The sequence below is a fragment of the Chlorocebus sabaeus genome, chromosome 5 (assembly GCF_047675955.1).
Source record: "Chlorocebus sabaeus isolate Y175 chromosome 5, mChlSab1.0.hap1, whole genome shotgun sequence".
NCBI classification, from domain to species: Eukaryota; Metazoa; Chordata; class Mammalia; order Primates; family Cercopithecidae; genus Chlorocebus; species Chlorocebus sabaeus.
This window is the reverse complement of record NC_132908.1, coordinates 12,757,714-12,779,682: the sequence shown is the minus strand read 5'-3', so window position 1 is coordinate 12,779,682 and position 21,969 is coordinate 12,757,714. Positions and strand designations below refer to the sequence as shown.

Sequence of the window (21,969 nt, the reverse complement as noted above, 5' to 3'; positions counted from 1 at the left end):
GGGGGCATACAAACTCCCCAACCTTGCTACCATACCTCATCTAGAGTCTGGGTCTAGAGGTTGAGTAGAGAACACTAGAGGCAGACCAATGACCCCAGAGGAATTTGGTTCCCACTGGGACCCCTTTTCCTCTCCCCGGACAAGGCAGGATAAAGGTGCCTTTAGCAGGACAGGTGAAGTTAGCCTGGTTTGGGTAGAAAACAGCTCCCTGCTTTTAACCTATCCTGAAATACGTTCTAAATGCATCAGACGACAAAAGGATGATATAAGGACAGAAATGCAGACTGCCTCCAAATACCATCACAGGGATCATAATGGCTTTGTTTTTCACAGGGAGGGAAAAAAAAAGTTAATGCCTCAAATTAGTAGGTCTGTCATGTTCCAAATTGTTTGCATTTCTAAAAATGGACTTTGACATGTGAACACTTATTATCTAATGCAAAACCCAGAAATGTCTCTCTCAAGGCAACAGCGAGGTAGTCAGGGGATTCTCATTAAACACACTGATGTAAAGCTCTCTTTCCCAATAAGGGAACAGAATGCACTCTCCTTCCTGCAACAACTCAGGATGTTTCTGAGCCTCTGGGGCCCTGGTCAAACTCTCCTCTTCAGAACCTTCAGCTTACAAAAAGATATCTGGAGAACAAACCACAGCGTGTTAGTTTCCCCGAAAGATATCTTGACTGCAGTCATTTTCACAGTGTGGTCCCAGACCTGTAGCATCAGCATCACCATGGGACCTGTTCGCAGTTCTACTCCTCAGACCCCATCCAAGGCTTAGTGAATCAGGTGCTCCTGGGTGAGGTCCAGGAATCTGGGTTTGTAACAACCTTCTGAGTGATGCTGATGCGTGCTCAAGCTGGTTACAACGTGAGAGCCATTGGTCTCATGGTCCCTCCTCCTCCTCCTCACTCAGTACGTTTTGCAGACTCTCAATGATCCTTCCACTCCATTTTCTTCTCTCCGTCCTCTACCCACCCCAGTGCAGGTCACCACCCACCTGCAAGAGCCTTCCAGTGGGTGTCCACAACTCTAGTCCACGGTCCCCTAATCCAGTCTCCACTTAGAAGCCAGAATAATATTTTGAGAGGGCAAAAATAAATAAATAAATAAATAAAAATTGGCCATGACTGTAGATACGGTTTGGCTGTCCCCCACCCAAATCTCATCTTGAATTGTAACTCCCACAGTTCCCACGTGTTGTGGGAGGAACCCGGTGGGAGAGGACTGAATCATGGAGGTGGGTCTTTCCTGCGCTGTTCTTGTGACAGTGAATGAGTCTCACAAGTTTGGATGGTTTTAAAAATGGGAGTTTCCCTGCACAAGCTCTCTCTTTGCTATCCACATAAGATGTGACTTGCTCCTCCTTGCCTTCTGCCTTGACTGTGAGGTTTCCCCAGTCACGTGGAACTGTGAGTCCAATAAACCTTGTTCTTTTGTAAATTGCCCAGTCTTGGGTATGTCTTTATCAGCAGCATTAAAACGGACTAATACACCAGTTTCTTGCTTATATCCCCGCAATGCCTCCTAATTTTCCCCAGTTCAAGCTCATTAAAGGGTTCTACCAGCCGGGCATGGTGGCTCATGCCTGTCATCCCAGCACTTTGGGAGGCCAAGGCAGGTGGGTCATCTGAGGTCAGGATTTTGACCAGCCTGGCCAGCATGGCGAAACCCCATTTCTACTATACACACACACACACACACACACACATATATATATCAAAAATTATGTGGGCATGGTGGCATGTGCCTGTAATCCCAGCTACTCAGAAGGGTGAAGCAGGAGAATCACTTGAACCTGAGAGGCAGAGGTTGCAGTGAGCCAAGATCACACCACTGCACTTCAGCCTGGGTGACACAGTGAGACTCCATCTCATAAATAAATAAATAAATAAATAAACAAATACATACATAGTTCTACCTCCACCTCCTTAGGTCAGCTACTTCTCCACCAAGTCCAACAAAGCATAAAGAGAAGGGTGTTTCTGGTCTATTCTAAAAAGAGCCGCTTCCATTACACCCCAGTGGAAAATAGCTTAGAATAAGTCAGACTGATAGAGGTTCAAACTGCAGCTCTACCACTGAATAGTCATATGACTCTAGACCAGCAAGACTTATCCTTACTTAGACATCATGTCCTCATTTCTAAATGCGGAAGACAATGCCTACACAGCCTTATCATCGGAGAATTAAATGATAAAATGATGTAAAGGGCCAGTCCTCTGGCACATAGGGAGCTAATTAATTAATGATACCTGCCACCTGCTCTGGTCACCCAGCTGGGTTAACTCACAGACTCAAGTCGACCAACTTCTTAACCCTCTCTGCTCACCACGCTGTCCCAGGAAAGCTGAAAATAGCACTCTGTTCTCTAAAAGGCTAATCATTCCCAAGACCCTTGGCCAATAACTTCATTAAGTTTATCTCTCCCTCAGAAGCTGTGTTCTTCCCCCACCCCGCCCCCATTAATTTACCTTGTGTTTTGCCATTTGCCATTGCAGCTTTCTGAGAAAAATTAACACATTTCACCTTACCTGGCATGATTTCTCATAGTGATGTTTTCCATCAGGCAACAAATACTGGGAAGTGAGGGGTAGCACGTTGTCCAACAATTGCTAGATGCACACACACACACACACAAACACCTACACACTGGAACTTAGACGGACTTGCAGATGCCACCCTATGCAAACACACATGTGCACAGGTCACACAGACACCAGGACTCTCTATCCCTTCATTATTTAATACTAAATTTGACAACACCTGGACAAAAGAGCTAGAAAAAGCCGTACAGTACCTTTTGGTGACTTAAGTGTCGATACTGCCCAGTCACCATCAGAACTTCCTAAAAAAATAACAATCAAGAGATGCCGATGATCTGTTTGCAGGGCACCCATGTTCACTATGCCCTCACACCCAGGTGCCGTTGGCTGCCCCTGCTGCAGCTTCTAAGCAGGGGCAGGACTCTAGGGGACCCAGGGAACAGGGAAGGGAGCCACGTGTGAAAACGCAGCTATGTGTGTACCTCTTTCTGCAAGGCCTTGAAGCAACATCACGTTAACACCCAACAGAAGATCAAAAGAAGCCTCCTGAAAAAGGCCTAGATATGTTCAGTTATGTAAGGCAGAAAGAGAATTCTTAGGTGGAAAATCTGGCTGCAAATTTCAACCTGCTTAGAAAAAAAGGAAATTTTGAGTTATATGAGCTCATCTTAGCTCAAGACTACACTCTGATGACAAGAGGTAGATTTTGATCGTGTTCCACTGCAATCCCCCTCTCCTGAAAAGAGGCCCATTATTAGCCCCAGAGTCAAGGTTGGGACAGGCTCTACTGACTGCGACTTTAAATGCTGGGTGGCAGGCCCCATGGGGTTAAGGCTACCTTACCACAGTACCTAATACACAGTCTGCGCTTGGAAAATATGACTCAATGAAGGAATGCATTCAATTTTATCCACAGAGTCACCCTTTCTAAGGTAGGGAAATTCTCCTAAACAGTAACGAGATCAAGCTTGTTATCTGAGATTCCCATAATGAGTAATACATTGCTTTACAGAACAGGTGTGTGCCTGGAGTTTTCATTATAAATCAGTTTATCCGAATTGAATTCCCTTTCAGATGTCCCGAATGAGCCCTGCGGGATCTAACATTATTAATAGAATTTCATAATGACTCCTTTCATAAAATAAAGGATACTGAGAATTGGCCAAGGCTATACCCAACCCAACCCGCCCCCTTCCTCCCACCCCCCCACCCCCCCGCGCAACCTCGCATCTTCTTTGATAGTTCTTCTCTGTAAGATTGGGTTTTACTTAAAGTAGGGCAAACCTACCCACGAGACCTCTCCTCATTGGCTGGAGACGTGGCCAATCAGCGTGTGGTCCTAGCTCTTTCCTTTCTTAGGCATCTACCTGGAAAGACCAAGTCCTCAACAGTTTGGCACCATTTCCAGAGATGTATCAGGCTGAATGAAGGCGCAGGGAACAGTCTGTCATCTGAACGATTACAAAGCACAGATCTAGCCCCATTTAAACATTTCTGGCTGGCCTCCCCAGGCGTGCCAAAGGATGCTCAAATCGCCACATCCCCCACCGTGGATCCGAAATGTACACCCCTCATCACTCACAAGAGGGACGACCGGAGCAACAGAAGAGTGAGGAAGTTAAAACTGAATCGGGCCTGCCCAGGATGACTCGGTTCTCTTCTCCCCCATAGCCAGGGTCATCTGGAAATAGTGGTGCGACCCCAGTTCTTCCTGTGTGGGTGGCCACAGGCTGACCGAGCCACTAAGTCGCTGACTCCAGGGAAGTCAACTCAACCCCTAATCAAATCCATCACTGTTTGCCTTGAAGGCAAGAACCATTGTTTTGTCACCTCTGTCCCCATTACCTCAGATAGGGCTTAGCTCTTACAATAATGAATTTTCATTTATACGTTCATTGGCAATAGGGCATTTAATAAGATGATGTATAGGCTACGGAACATGTAGTTAAGGCTCCACTGTGCACTTGGTCGCACTCATGGATATTAGAAAAATACTTCGAGGATGAAAAATGCTCATTAAGAGGAAGTAGACCTAAGCTATTAAAAGGAAGGAGATATGAGGGAACTTCCAGTGTGACGAAAACATTTCTCATTTTTATCGGGATGTGGTTACCCAAGTGTATGTTTTTTGTGTCTTAACAATCACACTATTGTAAAATTATGAACTGTGTATTTCACTGTATGTAAAATACACCGCCAATACCGCATACCTCAAATACACTAGACTTCAATTATACTCAGCATCATAGGGAAACTTGTACTTTCTTTTATTTTTTGAGACAGAGTCTTGCTCTGTTGTCCAGGCTGCAGTGCAGTGGCACAATCTCGGCTCACTGGAACCTCCACCCCCACTGCCCCCCAGGTTCAAGTGATTCTCCTGCCTCAGCCTCCCGAGTAGCTGAGATTACAGGCGAGCACCACCACACCTGCTAATTTTTGTATTTTTAGTAGAGATGGGGTTTCACCATGTTGGCCAGGCTGGTCTCGAACTCTTGATCTCAAGTGATCTGCCCACTTCGGCCTCCCAAAGTGCTGGGATTATAGGCGTGAGCCACTGTGCCCAGCCAAACTTTTACTTTCAAACAAAGAAAAATGATGAGTACCTTGGTAAATTCTCCTTCCCCCAGAAGAGCAGGGGATAGGCTTTCCCAACTTTTCTTTTGCCTGGTTACATACTTTAGATGCCAGAAATTTCTCTGCAGAAGACAGCATAGTTTCATGGAAAGAACATAGGATTCCAAGTCAAGCACTCTTGAATATGAGTCTTGGCTCTGCCATTTACTAAAAGTATGGATTAAGGGGGAATAACTATGCTAAGTTTGTTTCCCCTTCTGCAAAATGGGGGGACTCACGCCCCCCTCAGAGGCGTGCTGTTCATGAGTTCAGTGATGTTAGCCCCCTTTCTGCCCTAACTTCAAAAGAAATTAAACTAATAGAGTCCAATCCATGGCCAAGTGCCTCATGTATGGCTCTTAGGGTTTTCACTCAGGATTCCAAGGGTAAAGAGGGAATTCCTGCCATATTGAAGTATATTGTTGCTATCATTTGAAAAAGCGCTATTGGAAAACGCATTGTGATTCTGGCCAAATAGTCACTCATCTGTCAAACAGCAACACAGACAATTTTTAAAAATAAAATTAAAGTTTTGAATTAGAAATGAAGGCACACAGCATTTTATCAATGATGCTGGTACATCCTGTCTCTTTCTTATACTCAGTGGCCAAGGTTGCACTGAGCCATCTTAAGGGCACATAATCAGGAATCTTTGGTCACCTAGGAGATCAATAATCAGAAACCTAGAGGAAAAACTGGACAAGACTGGACAAGGGGCTAATGAAAGGTAAATGTCAATGTGCAGGCAACTAACTTTCTGTTTGCAAAGCCCATCAGGAATTACATGAAAGGGTGATCTTTTCCAGTTCTGGAAGTACCAATCATCCCTCTCCGAACTACCAAGTGAGCATTAGGGATTTTTTTTTTTTTTTTTTTTTTTTTTTTTTTTTGAGGCGGAGTCTCACTCTGTTTCCAAGGCTGGAGTGCAGTGGCACGATCTCTGCTCACTGCAAGCTCCGCCTCCCGGGTTCACGCCATTCTCCTGCCTCAGTCTCCCGAGTAGCTGGGACTATGGGCGCCCGCCACCACGCCTGGCTAGTTTTTAGCACAGATGGGGTTTCACCGTGTTAGCCAGGATGGTCTCCATCTCCTGACCCCGTGATCCGTCCGTCCCGGCCTCCCAAAGTGCTGGGATTACAGGTGTGAGCCACCACACCCGGCCTAGGGATATTTTCATAAAGACATCTGTCTTGCAAACTTTGGCCTATGAAAAACCACAAGGTAGGCTCCCATATTGTAACCATATGGGCACCTCAGGCCAGGGAACTTGTATGCTTAACTGGATTTTCAGGTTACATTTTTGGTTCTGTCTATAACAAGACACACTTCTCAACCTCGACATTGGTGGGAAATGTTTAAATCCACATTACATTTTTGCTTTAGTAAGGAGAGTCAATTGAGTGAAACAGAATATTTCTCTGATGGATTGTATTGAAACATAATATTTCTCTGATGGATAGCATTATAGTATCTACATGCCTGGGCATCGACCTTTATTGTCCACCCTGAAAATGGGGAACCTGAAGAGGTCTGGACTGATTCTTTGAGGGTCCTTAGGACAGTTTAGAAAAACAATTTGTTTGTTTGTTTGTTTGCTTGCTTGCCTGCTTGTTTTATCAGATCTCAGACATGAGTTAACTTTCATTTATGTCTTTGCCATCAGACCAGAGTAAAAAATATGGAACCAACCCTTCCTCCCTCAAGATGAAATGTGGGCAGTTTCATGTTAATCCAGGTACCAGTGTATCTCGGAGATCAGGGGAAAATCCTGACCGCAGATAACTCTGGTCTGGGTCTTTAATATGCTGCAGGATTTGCTGAGGACTGACATGCGTCAGGTTAAGAACTTTACCTGCACTATGTCATCATATTTTTGAAGCCATTATCTGTGTATTATTATTATCTCCATTTCACAGAAGGGGAAACTGAGACCTGAGGAAGTTAAATAATTTCTGCAATTACTTGATAAATGTCCAAGCTGGGTCTTAAACTCAGCCCTGACCAATTCCAGAGGCTATGCTATATTCCGCTATCCTGTTGATTCTCTCAGGCCCCTCTCAGGCTAGATGAGGTGCTTCTCTTAGGGCATTATCCACTAGTTTTACAAAAAGGTGTTAGGAGTCCTTCCTAAGCACCCCACATGACATTAGGCACTGGGGATACATTGACGAATGGGATAGACTTGGTCCATGCCTCAGTGGGACCTGCAGTCAAGGGAAACCAGACATAATGTTTGGAGAATGAATGAACGAACTGAAGGAATAACTCAAAGTCATCATCCCTTCTGGTACAAAGTCCTATATGGTTTAGCCCCTGACACTTCCCTAGTGTGCGCTAATATTTTACCAAGAGCTGGGCAGTGAACCCCTTGGGAACAGAAACCATTCTGCAATTACATGCCATGTATGACTAGGTGGTGCATGTCCAAATCTCTCAATAGGAGAATCACTTGAACCCAGGAGGCAGAGATTGCGGTGGGTCAAGATCGCACCATGGCACTCTAGCCTGGGGGACAGGAGCGAAACTCCATCTCAAAAAAACAAAACAAAAAAAAAAAGAAAAAGAAAGAAAAAGAAAAGAGGTCCCTTTAAACATGAACGAGGGTGATCCCAACAAGCAAACAAAAATAAAATATAACAAAATAGAAAGGAAGGCAGGTTTGGGGAGAATTTGTCTCAGGAACAACCAACATTACCATCCTTTATTCAAACCTTTTTTTCCCCGAGTTGGCAGGAAATGAATGGGACATATTTAAGGCATTCTAACAACTAGAATGAGTAGAATTATTTAATCTTCTAATTTTAAAATTAAAATGGAGCTTGGACATCTTATAGTTCAGTTTTCTCATTTTTCACATGAAGAAGTTGAAATCCAAGAGCTTCATTGACCTGCTCAAAGTCATATAGCAAAGTACGGTTAGAGTCTGAGTGAGACAGAGCCTCTGATCATCTTCCCAGTGCTCTGGATATTAAAGCTTCCCAGAGAAATTTATTTTCCAGAAGTATTTTTGAGCTTACCAGTTAACCCTAAAGATTGTCTAACCTCTCCTTATTCTCTGGATTGAAATATTTAGAAAATGAATCTGGTTATCGGAGGTTGCAGAACTTTCAACGGCAAACCATTTTTTACACAACTCCTCTCCCAGATGGTAATTAGTTCATTAATAAAATGCATTTCATCATTCACACCATGATCACATTATGCTTTAACAAAGAACCCTTGAAAGAACATTTATTATGGGATTTGCATTTTATTTGTGCAGGCAGATGCTGGATTCCTGGCTAACACATTGAGTCAGGCAATCCCTCAGTCTGCTCTGCATTGGCCCTTCAGATTCACAAGACCGTCTGTGTCTCAGGGAAAGCCCTGAGAATTCTCACAATGGTCAGAAAAACAGGATGAAGAACAGGAGGGGGTACATCAACCACATCTAGGACTGGGGAAGGTGCCGCATGTGGGATGCTTCAGAGTTTTCTAGGAGGTATAAGGGTGCTTCCTTACAACCAAGCTATTCTTTTTTTTTATTCTTGTCAAAGACAAGCTCATTCATTCATTCAACAAACATTTCAGGAGTTCCTGATTTATGAACAGAGGGTTACTCAAAGAGTGTGAAATGATTTTCACACTGAAAATTTAATCCCAAATGCACTGCAGACATGTGCTACGTAGAGGAGCCCCACATAAATCTTGGAGAAAATCAGGGAATTTCTGTTGGAATATCCCTCTACTATTTTCCCAGAGAGTGACTGGGTGTCAGACTGGAATGCAGTGGCACCATCTCGGCTCACTGCAACCTCCACCTCCCAGGTTCAAGCGATTCTCACGCCTCAGCCTCCAGAGTAGCTGGGATTACAGGCGCCCACCACCACACCTGGCTAATTTTTGTATTTTTAGTAGAGATGGGGTTTTGCCATATTGGCCAGGTTGGTCTTTAACTCCTGGCCTGGTTGATTTTGTAAATGCCTAAAGAAGAATACAATAAAATGGCATATGTTTGATGATAAATAACATCTAACATCTATCTGAGCCTCCCAGGAGGCTCAGAAAGGGAAGTGAGCCACCAAATAGCATATGAAGGCTTCCACAGTTACATTGGCGAAGATGCCGTGACTCTTGCTCTCCTAGGTAACAGCCCTCATCCCTTCCTAGTAATACTGAGTATATTCGAATGTGGTTCGGCTGCATATGCTGTGCAAACAGGGAATATGGAATAGAAGGAATCTGTTGTCATGGGACATAATGAGGGTTGAGCTGGGCATAGAAATTCAGTGTGAAACATGGGTAACCAGGATGTAGGGTCTTACAAGACTTCAGATTTAGAAAAGCCTGTGTCAGTTTGAACACCCTGTGTCCTTGGTATTATAAATTTGGCTCAATCACTATTTGAATGATTCCATCTGGAAATCCTGAGAGATCAGGGAACATGAATTCCCAAAGATAGACTTCTGGTACAAACACTCGCTAAGCACCTAGTAAGTGCCTGGCCCTATGCTAGGCACCAAAATGCTTGTTTTGTGAATCTGATGTGTGTTGATTATGGTCACCACAGGCATCTTAGACACATGATTGTGTCAGTGCTTTGGGTTCTGGTGTTAGTTTATAACAGGATTAGCATATTTCATACTGAAATCAATCAGCAAGTATCTCCCACCCCATCTCCATTGAGGGGCTTGGCAGTGGGGGGAGAAAAAAGGATGAACAGTTGATAATAAAAGTAAGCACATGGTTTATAGGGTTTTCTGCCTGCCCAGAGTTTTCCAGGAGCCAAAACTATGTGGAAATAGACAAATAAGTAAAGTTTATGAATAACTAAAGAGTAGAAGGATCTCCACCAATAAATGGGATTCCACTCGAAGTGAATTGTTCTAATGCTTTGGAGCTTCTGACAGTCAATTCTGCTGGGAAGGTGAGGACTCCATGTTGGAAAAGGAGAATGTTTAAGGAATCCTTCCTGGCCAAATGTGGTGGTTCACGCCTATAATCTCAGCACTTTAGGAGGCTGAGGCAGGTGGATCATTTCAGGTCAGGAGTTTGAGACCAGCTGAGCAACATGAAGAAACCCGTCTCTACTAAAAATACAAAAAAAAAAAAAAAAAAAAATTAGGCCTGGTGGTGCACGCCTGTAATCTCAGCTACTCGGGAGGCTGAGGCAGGAGAATCGCTTGAACTCCAGAGGCAGAGGTTGCAGTGAGCCAAGATCACGCCATTGCACTCCAGCCAGAGTGACAGAGTGACACTCTGTCTCAAAAAAGAAAAAAGAAGAAGACCTTCCTATGATATCTGAGCATGCTCTAAGATGGAAATCAGAAAAGGATTCATCCATGAGGCTACCAGAAACAGGACCAGGGAGCTCTGGAGAAGGGAGGTGACAAATATATGTTGAGTGAATGTCCTTTACCAGGCTATAATATAAGTCATCACAGGCATCCTTAGGCCCATTTTACAGATTACAAGACTGAGACCTTAAAAAGGGGTTAAGTGTTGACCAAGGCTACACAAATAGTAAGTAGTAGGGCTAGGATTTGAACTCACATCTGTTTGGCTCCTTCTAGCTCCCCAAGGAATAGACTCAGAGAAGGAACAGGTTAAGTAGAAAACCTGGCTTTAAAATCTCTCCTCTGAGACAGGGAGAAAAAACAGAACTCACAGCACACAGTGAGAAGGAAAGGAAAGGAATTTCCCCCATGTATTAACAATGCACAGGAATGTAAAGAGCAATTAAGGTCATTAGAAGAGGAAATTCAGAGCAAGCACTTGAAACAGGATTTGGATTTCCTGGATGTGGGGCTGATGAAGTGGTTTTCATGAACGGCTGTCACCCCTGGCTTCACACTAGAAAGAGCCACAGAGTGCTTTAAACATGCGCATGTCTGAATCTTATCTTCAACCAGTTCAATTGAAATCTCTATGTGTGTGATGTTCCCCTTCCTGAGTCCAAGTGATCTCATTGTTCAGTTCCCACCTATGAGTGAGAACATGCGGTGTTTGGTTTTCTGTCCCTGTGATAGTTTGCTGAGAATGATGGTTTCCAGCTGCATCCATGTGCCTACAAAAGACACGAACTCATCCTTTTTTATGGCTGCATAGTATTCCATGGTGTATATGTGCCACATTTTCTTAATCCAGTCTGTCACTGATGGACATTTGGGTTGGTTCCAAGTCTTTGCGGTTGTGAATAGTGCCGCAATAAACATACGTGTGCATGTGTCTTTATAGCAGCATGATTTATAATCCTTTGGGTATATACCCAGTAATGGGATGGCTGGGTCATATGGTACTTTTAGTTCTAGATCCTTGAGGGAACATCACACACCGGCGCCTATCATCGGGACGGGGGAGGGGGGAGGGATTGCATTGGGAGTTATACCTGATGTAAACGACGAGCTGATGGGTGCTGATGAGTTGATGGGTGCAGCACACCAACATGGCACAAGTATACATATGTAACAAACCTGCACGTTATGCACATGTACCCTAGAACTTAAAGTATAATAATAATAATAAAAATAAATTAAAAGAAAAAAAGAAATCTCTAGGGTGGGCCTGGGGCATCCTTATATTTTACCTGCTCTCCAGGTGATTCTAGTTATTGGCATCCACATGTGAGAACCATTGATTTAGGGAACTCTGAGGTTGCCACAGTCAATCAGGAGTCAGGAATCCCTTTCTGTGGCTGTTGCTTCTATCCGATAGAACCCTTTTATGAGCAAACTGTTCAGGAGCCTTAGTCACTGTCAGGGTTACTATCACATCCCCTCATGTTTAAATTGAAGAATGGACTGAAGGAACCAGGGCAGTGGTGGAAGCAGTGGCTCTGGAGTGATAAAAATAGAGTTCAATTCTCAGCTCTGTCACCCACTGCTGCTTGACTTGGGCAAGTTATACTAGCCTCTTAGAGTCTCAGTTTTCTAATCTGGCAATTGGGATAATCATTGTGTCTTCATCTTGGAATCACTATGAGAAAACAAGGGTTCAATTCAATGTCTTGCACTTGGTAAGAACTCAATTAGTAGTAGCTGCAGACTGCCCACCCCAGTAAATATTTAAAACCTGAAGAGCAGAAGTTGCCTGGGATGGGAATGTGCATTGTTCACCAACTTCTTAGAAATGGGATGGACTATGCACCTGAAGGGTGTTAGCCATACCCACTAAAGTGTAAGGCATTTCTGAGATGGAGAGACCTAGATTATATGTCAATATTCCCTGAGGATCAACTAGCGTAGGTGGAGATGGTAAACGTGTTAAAGTGTCAGTGGGACCAAATGAGCATCCAGGTTCTTCTCCCCAGGAAATAGCCCTCACTGCACATGTGCCCCTCGTCCAGCCACCCTACCTTACATGGCAACATAGAACTTGTTCTAGGTCAGAGAAAGCAGCTGAGGGTCTCTAGTCCTTAGAAACCTGGGTCCCAGGTAGAGAGAACCAGAAGATGAGTAGATAGATAGATAGATAGATAGATAGATAGATAGATAGATAGATAATAGGTAGATAGATAATAGATAGATAATAGGTAGATATATGATTGATGATAGATAATAGACAGATAAGTGGATAGGTAGATGGATGGAAGGATGGATGGATGATAGACAGATAGACAATACATAGGTAGGTAGATAGATGGATAAGTGAATAGGTGGATGGGTGGATGGATTGATAGATGATAGAAAGATGATAGGATAATAGGTAGATAGATTCAATAGATAATAGGTAGACAGATAAGTGAATAGGTAGATGGATGGATGATGGATGGATGGATGGACAGACAGATAATACGTATCTAGGCAGATAGATAGATGGATAAGTGAATAGGTGGATACATGAATGGATGGATAGATAAAGTGGATAGGCAGATGGATGGGTGAATGAATGGGTAGACAGAGATAGACACATAGATAGATAGATAGATAGATAGATAGATAGATAGATAGATATACATATTTATAGACAGAGAGAGAATGAAAATGAGATAGAGGCAGAGAAAAGCAGAAAGACAGAACGACAAATAAGAGCTAGAAAAAGGAATTAGGAAAGAAAACTGGAGATAAAGAGATCTACAAGCAGCACCAAAGGACAAGAAAGAAGAGAAAGAAAAAGATCCATCACGAGGCCCTTACCGACTGCCTTTAAGGAGGCGTACTTGTTGAGCTCTTTCCCTGGTGGCTGCTGTTCGTAGGGGTTGGAGATCTGACCCAGGTTTGGGTATGAATGTGGATGGCCCATCTGCTGGAGGAGAGGAGAGGTGGGCACTGCGTTGTTCATCTGGGTGGCATCTGGAAGTGAAGACACAGAAGGAGATTGTCACAGACAGGGCAGAACCATCTACTTTCCCTCCTATCACCACATCCCTGGAGACCAAAACTCTCCCCACCCTTTAGGGACTCAAGTCGCAAAACAGCAGAGGGTTCACAGATACATGGGACACAACTGAGTTTATAATCTTTACTGGAGAGCAAATGAGGACAGGTGGCTGTTCTTCTGACATCACCTCAAAGGATGTGCTCAAAAACATGTTAAACTAACATGTTAAGGTCCTATCAGTAGAGAGGTTATTTTTGTCATTGAAACGATATTTGTACAAAAAGATGCCCAACCTCAGTAACAGTCAAAGAAATGCAGGTCAGAAGAACAATGAGAAGCCATTCCTTTGCCAAGAGATTGGCAGATGTTAAAGGGATTGAAGGACATAAGTGCTGGCAGACATACTGAGTACAGGGAGGCCTCCTAAAGCTGCTGGTGGACATGCAATTTGCTATATTTTCAGGAAGAAAGCAGGCAATGAGTATTGAAATGTAAAGTATATGTATATGCTGACTGAACAATACCACTTCTAGCAACTGAGCCTACAGAAATATAAGCATCAGAATGTAAGGATATTTGTTCAGAGATGTTTTTGCACCATTGTTTGTAAAATGAAAACACTCACACAGAAACAATCTGAACTCCCATCAATGTGGGAATTCTTAAATGAATTATTATAATACATATGATATACATAATATATACACATATGATAGAATATCATTCAGGTGTCAGAAAAAAATGAATGAAAAATTGAACAGTTTCTTATGGTTTATATTGTTAAAGGGAAAAAAGCAAGCTTTAAAGGAAAGCAAATAGTATAGTATTTTTTGTTAAGTAAAAGAAAAATCTATGTGTATATTTTTGCATACTATGGGTTTGCATAAGACAGAAACATATGTAAAGACAAACTAAATACTGGCTACTTCAGGGGAAATGAGATTCAGGGAAACAGAGATTCAAGGTTTTTCTGAGCTGAGATCTGCAGGAAGGAAGGTTGTTATGATAGTTCAGTGTGGTGGAAGGTGGAAGGTATGAGGGAGGGTATTTCAGGCAGAGGAAGCAGCATGAGCAAAAGCTGTGGAGCTGGATGGAACCTGGTGTGCTCAGCAACGGAAGGAATTGCTCTCTGAGCTCCGGCCATGCACAGCTAGAGAATACAGTGTGAGGAAAGTGGGATGAGGTGGGACTGGAGAGGGTGGCAGGACCCAGTGAACATTGGTAAAGGTTCTTGTCTTTACCCTGAGAGCAATGGGATGGATAGACAGGAGGCGAGAACCAAATGGGAGATTCCATTGCCATTTGATTCTGGCCTCCTGTCTATCCATCCTATCACTGTGAGATAATGATGGCTCACTTTCAGGTGGAAAGTACAAGTTCCCTCTGGCTTCATGAAGCACATGTATCCATCCAGGTATGTACTGCAGTGGATGCTGGTGGTGTCTTGAAAGATCCCCTTTATCCAGCATGTACCCCCATTTCCCAGCTGCTGCAAACGTTGGCTGCTAACAGCTGACAGCTGCCTTCAGTACCCAGACAATTGCTCTTGGCTAATGGAAGCCACTGCCCTGGGGTCAGTATGCTTCACCCACCTCGTCCTCAGGTGGTCAACAACCAATGTCCCACTGACGCTGATGTCTAAAGACCAGCCCCTTGTCTCAACATGGGTATAACTTTATGAAATGATGATACTCCAGAGTTCACATGGACTGGGACAAGTTTAGAGTAAGGGGTCGGCAATCTTTTTCTGTAAAGGGCCAGATAGTAAGTATTTTAGACTTTGTAGGCCATCAGTCTCTGTTTTAACTACTCCACTCTGCCTTTGTAGCATGAATGCAGCCCTAGAGGGGAAGACAGTTGACCCTCTGTATCCACAGGTTCTACACCCTTGGATTCAGCCAACTGTGAATTGAAAATACCCAGAAAAAAAATTAAAAATAACAATACAATACAATAATATACAAATAAATAAAAAATAATACAAGTAAAAATACAGTATAACAACTATTTACATAACATTTGCGTTGTACTAGTATTATAAGTAATCTAGAGATGATTTAAAGTATATGAGAGGATATGAGTACTTTATATGAAAATACTATGTCATTTTTTATAACGGACTTTAGCATCTGTTGATATTGGTATCCAGGGAGGGTCCTGAAACCAAATCCCCATGGATACCATGGGACAACCATATAAATGGGCATGGCTGTGTTCCAATAAAACTTTATTTACAAAAACAGGTGGTACAAAATTTGACCCAAGGGCTATAGTCTGACAACCCCTGAATCTGGACCTTACCTGAAACCCCATTTTTGTTTGGCTCTCTAACTTTTCCAAGGTGCTTCCCTCATAATCTTAGAGGTGTGTATTTATTTGTTACCTGAAGAGCATTCCCTCAGAGTCACATGCATCTGAGTCCCTTTCCCAGGCTTTGCTTTTAGATAACTCGACCCCTGATGTATGTGAAAAATGTTTGGCTTTAGAAACCAACAAACCCAAACGGAAAGAGGCAGGGATACCCTAGCTGAGGCATGAGGGTAGGGAGAGTATTTTTATCACTTGACCTGCATGGGCCATCACACAAGCCCAAGTGTTAAATGGGAATGTCGCCAAACATAAGTGCCAAGTAACCCAGTCTCTGGCCAACGTCTGGAAAGACGCATGTATCCTTCTACCATGATAGCTTTTTGGTTGAGATTCAGCTACCATGGGAGAGTCCCAGGATTAATAAAGTAACAGTAGAAAAGGTGTTGATAAGGTACGGCTTTCACTATACCTTGGAACCCAAGATCCTCTGACGTTCTCCTCTCCAAAGCCAACCCACCAGGGTTCCTGTCTGCTTCCCCTGGGCATGTCAGGCCAGCCATGTTTTGTTTCCAAGTATAGGTCCTGTGGGAAATGGCTTACTGTTAAGTTCTCATTGTATGCTGCCGTGTGTGTGTGTGTGTGTGTGTGTGTGTGTGTGTGTTTCATGACATATTTTTTGGTGGATAGCTACTGCTTTTGTGCACAGTCCTTATCTTAGTGACTTCTGGGGAAACACAAACTAAGACAGTTACCATGATTGGCAGCTCATCACACAACTCAAGTGGCGATAAAGCAGCATACCAAAGGACTCAAATGCAAGCATATTTGGCAGGTGATCTCAGGAAATACTCGTAGCAAAAGGATGGGAGAGTTAGGGAACAATAAGCAAATAGAGTGCAATGCCAAGCAAGATGCAATGTGGTCGACTGGAGTTTAATCCCACTCTGGAATTCTGGTAAATGGTATTGAATGCATGCCTCAAAATTATGTCACCCCAAGGGCAAAGGAGCCCTTAGAATTTACTTAGGAGTTACTAAACTATTAGTCATTGGTTGAGAGCTGCTTCCGGGAGACATTAATTCGTTAGCACTCGCAACTTCCCATGTTCACAGGCAAAGCAAGCTCCAGTGGTCAGAGATACCCTCGCTCAGCGATGTAAGAGCTGGCAGTTGAAAAGCAGGTGAGTATGTGCCCAAATAGCAAGGGCTCACTGTGCTACATAGTAATTCAGACCCCCGGCCATGAAAGAGAGCATGGGCCTGAATCAGACCAATCACAGTACCTCCTTCTTCTTAAAATGATTGGACCAGAGGAGAGCATGTGATCTATGTCGGGCCAATCAGAGTTCTTCCATCAACTTTTCTACTTGGAACCACTGGAGTCCAACAACGAAAAGGCCATGAAGTCAAGAGAATGTGAAGTTACCATGTGGAGAAAATCTTTCTTCATTATGAAAGAGTAAGAATCACACCCACAGGAAAGAAGCTGAGGAGAGAGAGAAGCCCCTTTCTAAAGAGTGTGTTTTGTGGCTCCTGTCACTTGCAATGTAGAGTTCTGATTCAGGCAATTGTTGTTTGGATTTCCTCGGGGAAGCTGAAACTGGGGAAGGCTGTCCATGCAGCAAACCCAGGTATTGCCTTAAGATGGAAAAGGTATTGTCAGTTTTCTACAGAGCTACAGCAGAAATTTCAAACAACAAATTGGCTGAGTCGTGCATAGAGCGTGCCCAAGGATGCTAGTAAGCTAACTAATGTCTCAATGGCAGAGCCCCCTACCTCTGGAAATACATCCCAAACACTAGACTGTCTAATCAAAGAGTTGAACCTTCAAAGCCTATTATCCTCCAGTATAAGTCCTTTTGGTCATCTGTTTGATCCATCAGTCCCAGATTCAACCTACTAGGCTCAAACCCTGTTTCCAGATCTGCCAGAGAAAATGCTAAACACTTTGTTAAAGAAAAAAAATAATTCTACAGAGATGTTCTTCACTGAATATCTTGGGACACACTTTTATATTATTAAACAGAATACATGATATTCCCTTATAAAGTATTTGCTTTTGGATTATTTCTCCCAAGTCCTGAGACACCTCAGGGGCAGTAAGTAGTTACTTAATATAAGTAGGCACAACCGTAAGACCCCACCAAAGTGATCCCCTAAAAAGAAGTGAGGCCACCCCGAAGTTGCATTTCCAGTTTCACATTAAGAACCACATAAAGCAAATTTCTGGCAGTTTTAGATAGCCTTTTTTTTTTTTTGCTAGTTTCCAGGCACTGAATATTCAGAAATATTAAAATCCAGTTTCAGAGCAGCAATCAAAATTTATTAAACAGACATTTCTGACTAGGTTTTCTAAATGTCATTTTCATTTCACTGGACAGGAAGATAGAGACCAGACCTGGCAACTCAGTTGCTTTGTGAGTTTTCCACAAATATATTCAGCTAGGGAGGAGAAACAAACAAACAAACAAAATGCAGACTGGAGATAAGCCCAGGTTGGAATCCAAGAAAACTAGAACAATAGGATGAGTGAAAAAATGTAGCATGAATGAGATCTAGGTTATAATCTGCAAATCCTTCCCTTACCAAGCTGAGAGAAGAAATATGCATGTGTGTACGTGTGTGTGTATATATATGTATGTATGCATGTGTACATATACATACAAGTATATATGTATACATATACACACACATTAATTTCTTTTTTTTTTTTTGGAGATGGAGTCTCACTCTGTCGCCCAGGTTGGAGTGCAGTGGAGTGATCTCAGCTCACTGCGACCTCCGCCTCCCAGGTTCAAGTGATTCTCCTGCTTCAGCCTCCCGAGTAGCTGGGATTACAGGCATGTGCCACCACGCTCAGCTAATTTTTGTATTTTTAGTAGAGACGGGGTTTCTCCATGTTGGCCAGGCTCATCTTGAACTCCTGACCTCAGGTGATCTGCCCGCCTCAGCCTCCCAAAGTGCTGGGCTTACAGACGTGAGCAACCTCGCCCAGTCCACATATATAATTTCTTTTCCACAGTCATAGCAATAGATGGAGTCCAGTAACATGTCTCGCTCTCAGAAGTTCCCTTCTGGACATTCCCCATCCCCAGAGATATCTTACCCACCTCTGTGGAAAGGTACTCCTTATCCAATGCCACAAGAAAATTTTCCCCACCTCATTATAAGTGCAACTCATTATGACCCTTCGAAATAACTAATGAAGACTTGCGCTTCTGTGATGCTGTTTTTCCATGCAGACCCTTGGTCCGCAAATGACAAACTGATGGTGTCCTGTGCTCTCCTTCCTAAGACAGAGAAGGAACCGCCTATATCCCACAATCCTCTTCAAAGAAGGTTAAGATACAATTACTCTAATTGGAAGCATCTGGCAGACTTGCACCAAGGTAGCCACCATGTAACTTCTGTTGTTAGGTGGTATATCTTAGTTACTAAACAGGGAAGTAAAATGGATACAATTCAGATAGACCCAGTTAAGGTAAAAATGCTCAGTTACAAACACTGAGAAAATGCTCCAAGTTTCTCCCTGCAGAGGAGACAAATATTAACTGTCAGAAACTAGACCATTCTGGCTCATCTTAAAGGAAAGGCAACATAGTGACTCCTTCAAAGCATATCTCAAGGAGGAGTAGCCCAGAAAGGTACTAGATGGTCGAATAGGGTTGTTCTGTCGAGCACACACCATGTTCCAGACAGCAGGTAAAGAGCTTCTCACGCGCTCTCTCTCTCTCTCTCTCTCTCTCTCTCTCTCTCTCTATATATATATATATATATATATATTTTTTTTTTTTTTTTTTTGAGGTACAGTTTCACTGTGTCACCCAGGCTGGAGTGCAGTGGCATGATCTCAGCTCACTGCAATCTCCGCCTCCCAGGTTCAAGTGATCCTCCCATCTCAGCCTCCCAAGTAGCTGTGATTACAGGTGTGAACCACTATGTCTGGCTAATGTTTGTATTTTTAGTAGAGATATGGTTTTGCCATGTTGGCTAGGCTGGTCCTGAACTCCTGACCTCAAGGTATCCGCCTGCCTCAGTCTCCCAGAGTGTTGATATTACAGGTGTGAACCACCATGTCCGGCTAATATTTGTGTTTTTCGTAGAGATATGGTTTCGCCATGTTGGCTAGGCTGGTCCTGAACTCCTGACCTCAAGGGATCCGCCTGCCTCAGTCTCCCAAAGTGTTGGTATTACAGGTGTGAGCCACCACACCTAGCCTCAAACAATGAATTTTTTTAAACATTTTACCATGAAAGAGTTTTAGATTTACAAAAGTACTGCAAAGATAGTACAGAGAGTTCCTGTATCCTCCAGACCCAGTTTCCCTATTATTAACATATTAGTATGGTACATTTGTTACAGTGAGTGAATCAATATTGATATGTTACTATTAACTAAAGTCCATACTTTATTTGGGTTTCTTTAGTTTTTACCTAATGTCTGTCTTTTCTGTTTCAAAATATCTAGGTACCACATTAAACTTAGAATTTAGTCATATCTCTTTAGATTCTTCTTGCCTGCGACAGTTTCTCAGACTTTCCCTGTTTTGATGACTTTGACAATTTTGAGGAGTACAGGGTCAGATATCTTGTAGAAAGGACTTTTTTTTTTTTTTTTTTTTTTTTTTTTTTTTTTTTTGAGACAGAGTCTTGCTCTGTCACCCAGGCTGGAGTGCAGTGGTACAATCACAGCTCACTGTAGCCTCTGCCTCCCGGGTTCAAGCGATTCTCCTGCCTCCCGAGTAGCTGGGACCACAGGCACACAGCAGCACGCCCGGCTAACTTTTTGTATTTTTAGTAGACACGGGGTTTCACCATGTTGGCCAGGCTGATCTCGCACTCCTGACCTCAGGTGATCTGCCTGCCTTGGCCCCCCAAATTGTTGAGATTACAGGCATGAGCCAACGTGTCTGGCCAAATGGAATTTGTTTCATATTTTTCTCATGATTAGATTGGGGTTATGGGTTTGGAGGTGAGGGGAATCACCGAGGTAAAGTGACATTCTCATCATAACATAGCAAAGGTACATACTATGATGACTCATTGCTATTGATGTTAAACTATCACCTGGCTTAGGTAGTATTGGACAGGTTTCTCCTCTATAAAATTATTCTATTTCCCCCTTTTTTCATATTTTACTCTTTGGAAAGAAGTCACTGTGTGCCATTCACACCATATCTAAGGAGTAGGGGTTACGCTCTACCTCCCTGAGTGGAAAGAATATCTTCATAAACTATTTGGAATTATTCCTCATGGAACATTTGTCTCTTCTTCCCCACTTATGTATTGATTCAGTCATGTATTTGTATCAGTGTAGACACATGGATATGTATTTTATACTTTGGGTTATAATTCACTACCACTTTAATTTGTTTTGTTGCTCAGATTGTTCCAAATTTGGGCATCAGAAACTATTTCAATGGGCTTCTTTGACAGACCCCCTCATTTTTAAACTGTCTAACTTTCTAGCAATACAAGATTCCCCAGGCTCATCTTGTATAGATTTGTTATCCTGGTCCAAGGATCAAACATTTCCTCAAGGAGCCTGGTTCATTTTATTGGAGAATGATATTAGAAACCAAAATCTGGGTGCCAGGTGTGCTGGTTGCTTCTACTCCCTCTACACTAAGGTAAGGGAATTTAGATATGTATGCTAACATATCTAACATACACACATATCTACAAAGATTTACAGAGGCAACTATCCGTGTCTATATTAACCTAAGCATGAAGTCACCCTGATGTCTCCAACTCTTACCCACTGTCAAATGAATCATTCTAGCTTCCTCCCTCACTTACCTGTAACCTCCCACTCCAAGAATAATAAACCTGGCTCCCATTATCCACCACCCAATTGTTAATTGTTCAATTCCAGTATGTAATTATAGCAACGTCAGAATTGTTAACCCATATTCTTATGGGACACAACTTTATCAACTAGAACACAGTGCTTATGGACTATGTATCTTTTTAAGTTATTAATGTGTTTTTCTCTTCTTGTCTTCCTGAGTGTGTGGGCTTGGCTCTGGATGGCCCATGACTTCCATATGCCTGGGTAGGGTTGGGAAATTGGGATTTATTACAGAAGTAACACACAAAAAAATGATGATGTTAATAATGATGAGGAAGGTGAAGATACACTTGTATACATAATAAACATAAAGGGGTTATGAGGTATCCCACACTATTCCATATACTAACTAA

General features: G+C 42.8%; 1 protein-coding gene across 1 annotated transcript in view; it reads right to left on the bottom strand.

Moving 5' to 3' along the window:
• Nucleotides 1–21,969, bottom strand: part of SHISA9 (shisa family member 9) — a 339,563-nt gene that overhangs the window by 21,243 nt on the left and 296,351 nt on the right. Inside the window, exon 3 of the mRNA XM_007986103.3 lies at nucleotides 13,274–13,429. Coding sequence (XP_007984294.2) covers nucleotides 13,274–13,429 — 156 coding nt within the window. The remainder of the gene's footprint in view (nucleotides 1–13,273; nucleotides 13,430–21,969) is intronic.